Consider the following 13,549-nt stretch of genomic DNA (forward strand, 5'->3'; position numbering starts at 1 on the left):
TTTTCAATCCAAAGTTAGGGTTTCAAATTTAGGTTTCAAGTAGTTAGGGTTTCAAATTAGGGTTTAAATCCAAGGTAACGGTTCCAAATTAGGGCTTCAAGTCAGGGTTGGGGTTACAAGTATTATTTTTATTTGGATGGGAAAAACTTTCTGAACGTGCTGGACTCCTGTTTCTATCTCAGTGCAAGTAGTGCAGTCTATTTTGCCTCCTCCTCATTGCTTCAATTGCACACAATTCACTGAAATGTTTTACAATCAATCAAATTTGAACCAATATATTTATTGGGATGGCAGAAGCTGTCTGAATGTTCTTCCAAGTGCAAATAGAGCACTTCAATTGCCTCCATCACTACAAGACGGGATTGATTCAAGTGATTCGATTCAACAGTGGACAATCCATCCATCCATCCATCCATTTTCTGAGCCGCTTCTCCTCACTAGGGTCGCGGGCGTGCTGGAGGCTATCCCAGCTGTCATCGGGCAGGAGCTTGTCATCGGGCTTGTAATGGAGCAATGAAAGAGCTGCTAAACAAAGTGTTAACACCAATATATGGTTTAAGCACATACTGTAAAAGCCATCTTAACTTGTAAGTACTGGAGCACGGTGTTTAGGAGGCACGCCTTTGACACTTTAACATGGAACGCACACACACATGGAACGCACACACAATCCCTCTGTTTTTTTGGGGGGAGGCAATAAATGGCACATATTTCTGAGCAACACGTTTGAATGGATTTGCACCGCCTGTGGTGTTGTCTGTTTTTCCTCTGCTCATTTCAAAGAGGAAGGCTCTTTTCAAGTGTGCCCGGGAGTCAGCCTTCCTATAGCACCGTGTCTCACCGGAGTACCTGGAGTCTATAAGTGTAAACATTAAATACATACCAATTACCCTGACATAATGACAATGAGCAACACAGGTTACTGGAAATCCTTTATAGGAGATAATTCTAAATGTAAAATCAGACAAGTTGTGCTGTTACAAACGGTAGATGATAATTCATACAGGTGGTCCGCGGACACCAAGCAGACTATGGATTTTTTCCCCACAATTTAAAAGAGCTCTCAGATGTCTTAATAACATGTCTCTGTTGCATTCTTCAAAATCTCCCAAGGATCAAAAAATTATTGTACTCTTCACACATCCTATTTTTTTCTTATGCACCAGAAATACTGCTGGGCCAGTGGTGAGTATGGATTTCATTACCATGATGTCCTGGGGTAAAGTGGCTATATAGTGAGCCCGGAATCCAAAAATGCGGCTGTGGATTGCGAAGCACACGCGAGCCCTTACAAAGATATTAGGGATTCTATTTTCCCTTTTGAAAGCAACACTACACCCAGCCAGTGAATTACCCTTGTCGATCAGGGTGTGGATCTGTGTATGTGGCGCAAGCAGCAGACACATCCCTCACACTGTGTCATCAATGAGCAATGTGCCACTTATCAGAAGCTAACGCTTAGCTGTCGCCAATCTGTGCATCCAACAAAACCCGATGCAGCTCTACGTACCTTTTGGCTTTGATGTGATAGTGTTTCACATGGTATAGTGGTAATAAAAGCCCTGGTTTCTGTAGCTTATTTTAAGGGACCCGAGGATGCATAACAATGCTCATGGGGGTAATTCAAATGTTGAGTTTTTTAGAAGGATGTTCGTGAAAGAGTAGCGCTCACCAATGGCTGATAGCGAGATGATTTGACGACAAAGAGTAGCATAATGGAAGATTGCAGTCAAGATCTGACAGGCTAGCTTGTGGGGTTGGGTGGTAGTGGTAAACTCCTCAAGATGATGCAGAGAAAGGTCTGGGTCGCTATTAAGTGGTGGGTGTTTGTCAGGTTCAAACTACCTAGAACATTTAATAAACAATAAACAAGGAAGGAAGACAAGAGATGGTTTATATACTCGTGAGGAGAACGGTTAGAGTTGTTCGCAGTTACAATCTCCTACCGCTCTGAGCACACTCTGCCGATCCCTCTCTTTTTATTTTCTCACGGCGGTTCCTAGTTACACAGACGTTGCTGCTTATCTTGAGATAAGGGCACACACAGCAGCAACGTAAAACAATCACATACATGACTCATTGTGCAGATGTGTTCTTCATCAGCGCTGATTGCTTCAACCTTTGAGCGCAAAATGTTCCAGTCGCTATCTTTTGATGAGGGCACAGTCCTCTTCACAGACAACATCAACTTTTATGATACAATCAACATTATACTGCTAAATGCATGCTTTGAAAATATTATAAGAGTAAATATGGGATAACAAATGTACATTTATTCTAACAGTGTTAATAGCTGATCAGCTGCTCATGGTAACGGCAGTAAGTGCCCAACTAAAGATGAGGACTCGTTTGCAATATACTGTTAGTATTTAAATAATGAGAGACAGAGAGAGCAAGAGAGAGAGAGAGAGAGAGAGACAGAGAGATGTCGCACTGAGTCAAAAACGTGAGAGACAGGAGCCAGCACGAAAGTGAAGTAAAGTGAGAGGGAATTGGTTGCATGTTTTCAAAGATTAGAATTTAACATTTTTATTTAAAAAGGAATATTTTATTCATGTATCATAATGATTATTATTTCTGTTATATAAGTTTGATTTATAGGTGATTTTTGTACGGCCCTTTGTTTCAGCTCGTGTTGTTTTTTGCACTCTATAAATAGCGTTGAGTTGAGTCAGTAAATTGAAGTTTAGAGCTGCATATCTGCAGATCAGTTTGTTATTTTTCACCCCCCACATATTAATCTAAAAATGTCACAATAACACAGTGCTGTCCTTGCAATAATCCAAAGACCTTGTTGCATGGAAGTACTTCTTCATCTCGATGATGAATGAAGACAGCTGGTACGACAACTATGGCAAAGCTGACGCTCATTAAGACCCCATTTGGAGGGCATTAGCTTTGCCATCAGAAATCACTTGTTCCATCTGTTACAAATACGCCCTGAGCCTTTTTGTCTACTCTCTGTTAAAGTGAACTCTGGTAGCAATGACATGTTTGGTATATATGATCGATTTTGACTTGAGTAACAAAACAACAAGACTTCGATGATCATTTCCATATTTATATCTATATACTTAAAGCTCAAAGTTTGTGTGTCCGTTTTCAAAGAACTGCAATCCCGCACGTCCCCGAACGCTCCTGCACGTTCCCGCACACCCCCCCCCCCCCCATGCTGCGGCACATTCCCGCACGTTTTGCATGTTCCTGCACAACTCCAAGGTTTCGACGTCCTCTTTAAATACCAAACTAATAATATCATATCATGACAGGTAATTCTTACTAGTACATGCGATCAAGGACATGTAAAAACATGCAGAAACATGTACTATAAGTGGAGGCTTATTGCAAAACGTGCAGGAACGTGCAAAAAAGTGGCGGAATGTGCAAAAACGTGCAGGAACGCTCAAAAACGTGCAAGAAAACGTCCCCGCTCCAGAGACACAAAGTTTGAGCTTTAAGTATATAGATGGAGGCTTATTGCAAAATGTGCAGGAACGTGCAAAATGTACAAAAACATGGCAGAAGGTGCAAAAACGTGCAGGAACGTTCAAAAACGTGCAAGAAAACGTTTTTGCTCTAGAAAGTTCTTTGAAAACGGACACATAAACTTTGAACTTCAAGTATATAGAACGTGCTTGAAGCTATTATAATCACAGGTCCTTTTAAAGGTGAGACAGCAGTTCGACCCCGAATACCATTGTATAATGATTTACCAGTTCAATTCAGAAGGCTTCAGTTTCCAGTATCAATTTGTTTTGCAATGAGTATCAACAAGTCACAAGGTTTGTCTCTGAAAGTTGCTGGATTGGATTTGCCTTCTCCATGTTTTTCTCATGGTCAGTTTTGTTGGTTGCTCAAGGATTGGCAGATCTAATGCTTTGTGTATAGTGGCAGAGAATACGATGACAAAAAATAAAATATTGTCTATCCTGAAGCATTGCAATAAAACCTTCAACTGTTTATGTGTACAATATTATTGCATGTGAACTATTCATGAGGTTTGGAGTATTGGGCTTTCCGCAGGAACTAGAGGGTTAAGACACCCGGAGGGCGCCTAATCCGCTAGTATTTTTACAAAACGTACCTTCAACATAGGCCGCCATTGTTTTTTCGTCACAGTGCATTCTGGCTAGTGACGTCAAATGGGGATTTGCCCGATGCCCGGACTTTTTCGCAGTAGCCACAGTATCAGCCCCTGGCAGCGATGAACACTGTTCAGCCATTTCAGTTCAAGCCAGCGTGTGATCAGGGAAATGAGGAGAGAGAGGAAGAAACAAGAAATGAGGATGAAGATGACGGGTGGGAAGAAACTCGAGTTGGTCCTATTCAGTGGTGTATTTATAGCTGCTGCTTGCCAATGCCGACTGAGAAAGAGACTGCTGTAAAGAGTTTCATTTCTGCCGCTGCCCATGGTACCTGTTCGTTTTGACCGATGTTATAAATGCATTCAGTAATAACTGAGAGTAAAGTTATATGCATACCTATTTTACTATTTTTCACTGCTAACTCAGTGTCCGGAGGCGATGGTTTGTTGACAACAACTGCTGCTGCTGAAAGTGGGCTGATCAAGTTATGCGGCCAGCGCCTCCTGTCTTTCGTGTCTTTTTGCTCGGCTTTCTGTTGTCACACGCAGCCGTTTAGGCTCCTTGTGAGAAAAGATAGTCGGCACTGCATTGGATTTAAGCCGTCGTTTATACCCAGACACACTGGTGAGCTTTCTCATGAGCCGGGTGCGATCAAAGGCTTCGAACAACCTCGGATCTTTCGGCAGCTCAACTCTTCCGACTGCATCCTCCCACTGTTTCTCTTTGGGAAAGCTATGAATGCTTACCTCCTTTTTTTTGCATTCTGTCATGACTGGAAATTGCATCTCAAAGCAGCGTAGTATGGCATTTTTAACTCTTTTCGCTGATGATAAAAGTTGTTCGCAAGTGGCTAGCTTAACTCCGCAGAGACCAGCAACGTAACAATTTGACAAAACAGCCATTCTACGTCATCATTCCCAGAATGCTTTGCCCACGCTAAAACATGCCAGCGACGTATCAAATTATGGTCTAAACAAATTTTTTTTTTTAAACATAGGAATAATTTATAAATATAAACCACTGTATTTCAGTCGTAGAGGTCAGTAGTTGCAAAATTAAATCTATTTGTCATTTCAATCGGAGTTCACTTTAAACTTACCTATTTGTTATTTTTGGTGCTCTTTCTGTAATGCTCTAAGATGTCACAAGATGGCGCCAAAACCTGGCTAATAAGAACGTAGCTGTGGTGTCAAGGAAGTATTTTGAAGTAATTTATTTGTATGTTGTAAGTTTAGCCTGTGTTGTTCGTGGAAGTTACGGAGAGTCTGCTGCATGTGCATGTAGACGTACAGTTCCTCTGGATTTTTTCAAAGTCAAACAATCTTTAAGCCACTTTTTTTTTTAGGGGATGTAAGGTGAGTCTGAAATGATAGTGTTGCAAGATCATCGCTGATAGTATACAGTATTTAAAGTCTCAATTACTAATAAAGGCAATTATAATCTTTCTTTTGGAAGCAGCAAAACCACTTACGATTAACATATACTCTAATTTTCTCAATATAAATCTCGAAAATAACTCTGTTTAGTTGTGTACTTACTGTACTTTATGTTAGGCAGCCATTGACGTCTTCCACCACTGCCAAAAGCAATCAGAACCTTTTTCTGCAAGTTTACCACCCTGCTTTCCCTGGCGTCAATCCCACGCGGGGTCTGACCGAAATAATTAGGTCTCTTAAATGCGTGCTCACCTAGTCGAAATGCCCCAGCTGCCGACACCGGCCGCTGTGTTACAAAAAAAGCCCATTGGCTCTGTAGAACATCGTGCTGGTGAACAGTACTGATAGAACGTGATATTCCTGTGACTACAGTTGCACATATACAGATGTTTAGGGTCCACGGGACTGTAACCAACCTCCCTGGATGTGGCCACGAGAGTAAAAGAGACCAGAGGCAATTGTGGGTCATTCTTTCAATAGCAGAGGTGTACGTACCAACAATATTATTCCTATGTGTAGAATTCACTGCACTACAGGTATATTCAATTTGATGAAATTCACCATTGCTAGCTGATGTGCAGTGCTTACATTAACAACATTGCTGCGAACAGAAAATACAGTATAAATGAGATATATGAGCCCTTGACAAAAATATTGTCTTCTCTTCACGTGTTCCCCCAGCGAGTTCCTCAGAAGAGCCCTTAACGACGAGTATCAAATGCAGATCTCCCTGACTCTCCTCTCTCTGACTTTGCTTGCTTTCTTGCTGACTAATTGTGAATAAATGATATCCAGTGGCAAAAAGCCATGATGAAGATCCTCGGAGGCGGGCAGTAAACAACATCTGCCACATAAAAGCGGCACCATTTGATGTTTTATACAAACATCTGGACACATGGCAACATTTCTCGCATCATCTTAGCACCTGGCAGCGTAAACTGTGCAAACTTCCTTACAAGATTTTTGATCGATTGTCCTGTTGCACTTATCTAACTCATGCCCTCCAATAGCACTCAGTCCCTGTGTTGTGTTTCAAGTTCAATGAGTTCCTCATGCATGACCTTCTAGACTGGTTCTGGACTGTCAACTGCTTCCCTCGACGCTCCGGTCGCTCGACTACTTCCATGTTCACTGCGCTGATGTAATGTGAAAGCAGGGACTGATTAAATGTTTTCCCACCACAGAAACTAGCCTTGCTTGGACAAGGGCTAAGCGATATTGCCTTAAAATAAAATCCATGATTTATTTTTAAAGAATTAAAAATTTGTATTCATTTTTTACTCTCTGTTTGTAGAAAAAGCAAATAACAACAACATTGATCAAAACAAGTTTTGTGCCCCCCCTATATATCCATCCATTTTCTGTACCACTTCACAGACACACTGTGTGTGTGTTTGTGTATGTGGGTGCATATTTCGCATATAATCTAATTTAAGAGGCCCTTCCTTTCATATGATCATAATCTTATTTTTTCAAAGTGAAAACCACAAGAAATTATATCAAAGTTACAATCAAAAACTATTATCCACAAAGGATTTCCTCTGAAGCCAAAAGAGGGGTTATTTGTCAGAACAAAAGCATGCTGTTGTGTCTTATGACATCAAAGGAGGTCCAACTGAAAGTGATTTAAAATGTAATATTGATGATAACAGGGTGTCCAGAAATATTTGTGTGGCAGGTCACACTGATGCGTGTAAGAATTTGTTTTCCCTCAAAAAAAGCAGAAAAAGGAGAAAACTTCTTTGGCTGGCCTCAACGTTTTTTTCTTATTTTTATTTTATATATATATATATATATATATATATACATATTTTTATTTATTTATTTATTTATTTTTATTTTCATTTACAATTACCAGTATTTGTAAATGTTAAAGCACCTACACATGCTAAAGATACATTTTAGAAAAATGACCTAATCAGTTGTGACACATTCTAAATGTGGGGAATTTTTCATTTATTAATTTTTGGGGGGGGGGGGGGAGGATTAAACAGACTGGGTTACTTCGAACCATTAACATTACTGGTGTAGCAAAGAAAAAAGAGGGTGGTCTTAAAATGTCTAATTTGGGGTGGGCAAAGTGTGTCTCACTGGCCACATATGGCCCACTTCATTGTTTTATTGGGCCCACTGAGCATTTTCCTAACACTGGTGAATTAAAAAATATTAATTTGGTTTATTTTGGTTCATTAGTACAATCAAGTCATTGGTTGATTGGTTTATTACACATTAACTCTTTTTTTATTATTATTTTTACCTCATCTGTGAAAGAAATGGCCCATCTGTTTGTTTGAAAATGAAAACATTAGCACCAAAGTTTGCCGACCTCTGGTCTAAATTCAGTGTAATTTTCAGTGAGATATGCCCTAATTTTCCTGGGAAATTGATGCTTAATCCATAAACCCGTCATTCGTAGGTCAGTGGGGCTTGCCCACCGTCAGCATGTCGTCGGTGTTGGGCATGATGGCGGGAGTGTTGGCCTCTACCATGGAGTCCATCGGCGACTACTATGCCTGTGCCCGTTTATCGGGCGCGCCGCCGCCACCGACTCACGCCATCAACCGCGGCATCGCCGTGGAGGGCATCGGCTGCATCTTGGCTGGCCTGTGGGGGACGGGCAATGGGACCACCTCCTACAGTCAGAACATCGCCGCGCTCGGTCTCACCAAGGTATGGTGAAACCCTGCTGGTTTGCGGTTCACAAATTTAAGATATCTTAAATTTACAGTTTTTGCAGTGATAGGGACCGATCCATGCTGCAAATAAGGAAAAACCACAAGTAATTGATGCCCCCCTGAAATGTTTGTAATTTTAATAGTTTTAATTGTGAATATAACCCAAACTGATAACAGAACAGTTTTATGTAATTTCCAAACTTATCTTACAAAGTTATCTTTGAAATAAATGACTTCCAGATTATTTGAGTTTGGAAAAAAATGCACCGAATGTGCATGTGTACAGCGTGTAAAGACTTTCCGTAACAACCCAAGCTAAACTTAGCTCCTCCCCGACAAACAACGCTTGTCTCTCAGTCAAGCTGTATCACTTCAATATACTTCCTTGGACCAATTACTGTACTACTTTAGACAGGGCTTTGTCGCCACCTTGTGGTATCTTGCGAAGAGGAAAAATGCAAATATTGTAGGTGATTTTTGTCAGCAAATAGCTGGGGATGGGTGTCACAGAAAAAAAACGCATATAGGTAAATTTGTGAAGTTTAGTGCATCCATCCATCCATCCATTTTCTGCACCGCTTGTCCTCACTAGGGTCACAGACGTGCTGGAGCCTATCCCAGCTATCTTCGGGCGAGAGGCGGGTACACCCTGAATTGGTTGCCAGCCAATTGCAGGGAACATAGAAACAATTACTTTTTTAAAAATACACACATTAGCCTACATTATTTTGACATTTTTTCACTTTTTTAAAATTGTTCAACTATTTTCTCACGCACTTGTTCACAACGGGGTGAACCTCGCCCCATCTTTGCTTGTGAATGACTGAGCAATTCAGGGAAGCTCCTTGTATACCCAATCATGGCACCCACCTGTTCCCAATTAGCCTGTTCACCTGTGGGATGTTCCAAACAGGTGTGTGATGAGCATTCCTCAACTTTCTCAGTCTTTTTTGCCACCTGTCCCAGCTTTTTTGGAACGTGTTGCAGCCATAAAATTCTAAGTTAATGTTTATTTGCTAAAAACAATCAAGTTTATCAGTTTGAACATTAAATATATTGTCTTTGTAGTGTATTCAATTAAATATAGGTCGATCACAATTTGCAAATCATTGTATTCTGTTTTTATTTATGTTTAATACAACATCCCAACTTCATTGGAATTGGGGTTGTAGTTTGGATTATATTTACAGTTCAAAAGATTATAACGAGTCTTGGTTCACTGTACCGAAGAAACAAATGTGTATGCACCTCCTTATCGCTAAACACTTGCTCCTGCTCCGCTCCAGTATCTCCATGTAAGAAGAGTTCCTGTCAAAGGCTATTAGTGTCAACCACTGAGGTGGAGTGTTGAGAATTTTTCCAAGGAACAAACCAGGGTTGTCATTGTTTGTTTTACTTGGAAGGATCACAAAGTTACAGCAAGCGGCCTCAGTCATCTGCTTGTCAGCGGCAGCGTCCACAAATTGGCGTCCATGTAATACTAGATTTGTGCTAGCATGATATTTGAGATGCTGCCTAAAGTGAGGCCTAAAGAGGTGCACTGATGGTCATTTCGAAGCTTCTCCCCCTAATTTTTAACCGTTAGTCCGTGCTCGGGCTTGCATACGTGTCCCAAGTTATTCGTTTAACGCAGCAGTGACTCAAGTGGAGTCTCGTGAGATTTGTGGAAGTCTCGCATGACTTTCAACCTCCCAAAATTGTTTGAACTTTGGGGAACATTTTCACAATGATGTGGTTAACTCCAAATTGTACAACAGGGCATTCAAACCCTAATTTGATACTCTAAACCAGGGGTATCAAACTCATCTTTGTCACGGGACACATCGTAGTTATGACTTCCCCCAGAGGGCCGCTATGACTGTAAACATACAGTACACACAACACATTGATGAATAACCAGTTTTGAAATCAGAAGGTTATAAGAACATGTTTTTAAACTATTACATTTCTTTTCAAAGGGGGATTGGGAACCAAAAAATGCTTGCAAATATCTCAATGGTATTACACCAGAACACAATGAGCAATTTTGATTTGCTTTCGGGGGCCAGATAAAATGATGTGGCGGGCCGGAACTGGCCCCCGGGCCACCGGTTTGACACAGTGCTCTAAACCTTAGTGAAACCCTAATTGGAAACCCAAACTTCCAGCCCTATTCGTGGCTCAAAACATTATTTGGAAATCCTACACTTCGTTTGAAATCTTCATTTGAAACTCCAATTTGATACCCTAATACTGATTTAAGACTACTTTGAAAGCCTAACGCTTGTCTGAAAGCCGAAGACCGGCTTGAAACCCAACTTTGTGAAACCCTAATCCTGGTTTGATTCCCAGGTTTGAAACCCTAACCCAGGTTTAAAAACCTAATTTGAAGCCCTGTCTTATGTTAACCCTTATGTTACCAGTGTAAACGATGGTGTCTGTGGGCTGTAATAAACTGCAACAATGAAAGCCAATAAAAGGCATTTTAAGAGTTTTGTAATGTCACAATTATTAGTACAAGTTGGATGTTTTATGCAGCTAATAAATCCCCTGATTTACCTATAATAATTGAATTCCGTCTGCGGCCACATGAGAAAATGGAATTATATTGTTCTTTTTTTATTGCTCCTGAAATAAAACAGAAATATGGCGTGACAGCATGGTTTTTATTACACAGCAACAATGTGAAGACTAAACGTCAGTCCTGCGATAGACAGAGGATCACCCAGGGGCTGTACCCTACGCCTCAGGTTGACTTCTGTCATTCAACATCAACAGCAGCATGTGTCAATGTACCAAGAAAAAAAAGCCTGACCCAGCACATTTCCGGTGTTCATTACTTTTCTAACTTCCATCTGACATGACAGCGGTGTTAACAGGAAACGCCTTAACACTCAGGCAAACACTTCCCTCTGCTGCAGCTCATGTTGCTCCTCCCCACTTTCTCTGAAAAAGAAATTCCTGCTAAATGAGTTTATGTCAGTTCTATCACGTAACGCGATGAGAACTTTACGAAGGATACACCAGGGTCACGTCGTACATATTACTTGGAATGCGCCTTGTTAAATGTACCGGTGTGGATAGAGAAGGTAAACCGCAGGCTTCAGGTTGTCCGCGGTTCAGGTTTGGAGTTAGGTTTAGTTAGGGTTAGGAGTCTGTTAGCTAGCCAGTTATGGTTGGTTAGAGATTTTAGGATTAAGTTGAGGGTTTCGGATTGGATAGGGGTACTGTAGGTTAGGGTTTGGGTTATGATTGTGGTTCTTTTTGTTTGATCATGTTCATGGCTTTTTCAGTCACCTCTTTGTCCCAATCAGAGCTAAAGTCCCTCTGCTGAACCCCAATTATCTTGGAGAATGTTTACGATTTTACGATTTGTGGGTTCGGGTTTAGTCTCAGGGTTAGGTTTTGGTGGTTAGGGATACCAAGGCGCTAATTATTATTATTTTTTTTACCGTACATGTTCACACTGGTTTGGTATGACAGCCAAAATTAGAACTGGATCATTGATGTTTTTTGTTTTGTTTTTACCTCTTGGAGCTGGCAAGGCTTTACTGGTCCAAAGAGAAGGCTCTGATTAAATCGTTCCCATCGCTGCAGACCTCGGGCTGCTCCTCACATAATGTATCTCGATTGAGTGAGTGGCATATATGTGGCTAATTTAGCAAAACAGTCTCTCAGATTGTCTCCTTGTGTGGATTTATGCAACCCTAATGAGGAGAAGCGGCTCAGAAAATGGAATGGGTGGATGGATGGAATCCAAATCCAATATTGCTGTGGTCAAAGCCCCAAAGTCATTCCTTCCTATTTTTAACCCATCCTCCTTAAACTTTCCAAGTTAGGCCACGAACACTACTGATTTTTAAAGGACTGCATGAAGTTGTTTGAGACTCCTCCGTGAAATGTCTCTGGCGTTGGGCAGAAACCTCTTATCTCCAAACCATCACTTTTCAGGGAACCAAAAAAAAACAAACTGCATGTTTGTTGAGCCATTAACATTGCATCATAAAAGGGAGCAAACTATTTTCAACACATTATATTTGTCAATAATGAGTCAAAATAACATATACCCATGAAGGGACTGGCCAATAGTATTGATTTGTGAAAAATGTGAAATTGACTGAATTTGGACATAGAAGGTTTTAGCCTGACGCTGGCAAAATATATTAACATGTTGAGCGTACAATTGATGCACTCGACATGTCACCCATCCGCATCCAAGTCCACAGCAACCCTGACCCACGACCGACATTGTGGAAACTCTCCAAAAGCTTTATCCTTTTTACATGCTTCTTTTCTGCTTATGATAAAGACTTTTGACTCCCTTGCACTGTACATTGCAGGTTGGTAGCAGACTGGTACTGCAGACAACTGGAATTCTTATGATTGTCCTGGGAATCTTCGGGAAGTTTGGCGCTATCTTTATTACCATTCCGGATCCAGTTATCGGAGGCATGTTTCTGATTATGTTTGGAATGATCGCCGCTGTGGGAATATCGAACCTACAGGTAAATGTACACTATACATATAATACATACGTATTTCAAACATTCTTGTCATTGATTTATATACTGCCTGCATACGGCAAATAGTTGCGTCCCGTATTAGTGTCGCACATGTACATTTATTTTGGGAGATGTATTGGGACGGCAAAGTGATATATGCTACATCCCAGTCATTCTTACAGTTGAAAGAGATGGGGGAGGAAAAAAAAGATGCCCAGAACTTCCTAACTCCCTGCAGCACAGTCAAAGGAGATGGTCAGATGAAAATAAAATCTCTCTCAAAGGCAAAGAGATGAGATAATGGATAACTCAAAATCCACAGACGACCGTTGCCAAGAAGTGCAACGCTTCCTCAGTGCACTTAATGACTCCAACAAGATGACGCCTTTACACAAAACATACATCAGTTGAAGTCACTGAGGGCGTAGTGAAAGCGTGATATCCTACTAGGGGAAGCAGTTTATCAATGGCAAAGAAGTCCAGTTCAGATAAAAGTTGTGGAGCCTTGCTTCACCCACAGGGTACATGTTTCATATGGAGCCCTGTTGTGGAGTCAGACCACTTTTGAAGGATAAACCCTTCAGAAACAACCCTTGCAGTGCCGACTCATTCCAGCCATTTTCAGCTGCCAAAATACAAAACTGAAACGGCCTCGCTTTAAAGTGAGTAGCTGACTTGTTTCTTATTTGCCCTTAACAGGATGATCAAAAACGTTTATTTTTTGAGTGAACGGCATGTAGTTGGAGCATAAACCTGGATTGTTAATTGAGATTGTCACTGCCCATGCTGAAGCTTGGACTCATAATAAATGCAGTTTTTCACTGCATGGTTGATGACATAAGTCACTGGTTGCTGGCTAAACACGAGACAAC

At 41.0% G+C, this 13,549-nt stretch overlaps 1 protein-coding gene and 1 long non-coding RNA gene across 17 annotated transcripts in view; one reads left to right on the forward strand and one right to left on the reverse strand.

Moving 5' to 3' along the window:
• Window positions 1-13,549, forward strand: part of si:dkey-106n21.1 (solute carrier family 23 member 1) — a 90,702-nt gene that overhangs the window by 59,437 nt on the left and 17,716 nt on the right. For all 14 annotated transcript variants that reach the window (XR_009788594.1, XR_009788590.1, XR_009788591.1 and 11 more), the window contains exons 8-9: window positions 7,938-8,191; window positions 12,516-12,680. Coding sequence is in view for 4 of the 14 variants with exons in the window: in XM_061773877.1 (XP_061629861.1) it covers window positions 7,938-8,191; window positions 12,516-12,680 (419 nt within the window). In the remaining 10 variants the exon portion in view is untranslated. The remainder of the gene's footprint in view (window positions 1-7,937; window positions 8,192-12,515; window positions 12,681-13,549) is intronic.
• LOC133478164 (uncharacterized) lies at window positions 260-7,067 on the reverse strand. Of its 3 annotated transcripts, none has more exons than XR_009788602.1 (4): window positions 4,832-6,756; window positions 1,947-4,211; window positions 1,673-1,845; window positions 260-522 (listed from the first exon to the last, which is right to left on the reverse strand). It is a non-coding gene; the product is annotated as an uncharacterized LOC133478164 (long non-coding RNA). The 3 variants fall into 3 exon arrangements; XR_009788601.1 differs by having other exon boundaries at window positions 260-525; XR_009788600.1 differs by lacking the exons at window positions 260-522; window positions 1,673-1,845 and having other exon boundaries at window positions 1,892-4,211; window positions 4,832-7,067.

Source organism: Phyllopteryx taeniolatus, chromosome 5, assembly GCF_024500385.1.
Source record: "Phyllopteryx taeniolatus isolate TA_2022b chromosome 5, UOR_Ptae_1.2, whole genome shotgun sequence".
NCBI lineage: Eukaryota > Metazoa > Chordata > Actinopteri > Syngnathiformes > Syngnathidae > Phyllopteryx > Phyllopteryx taeniolatus.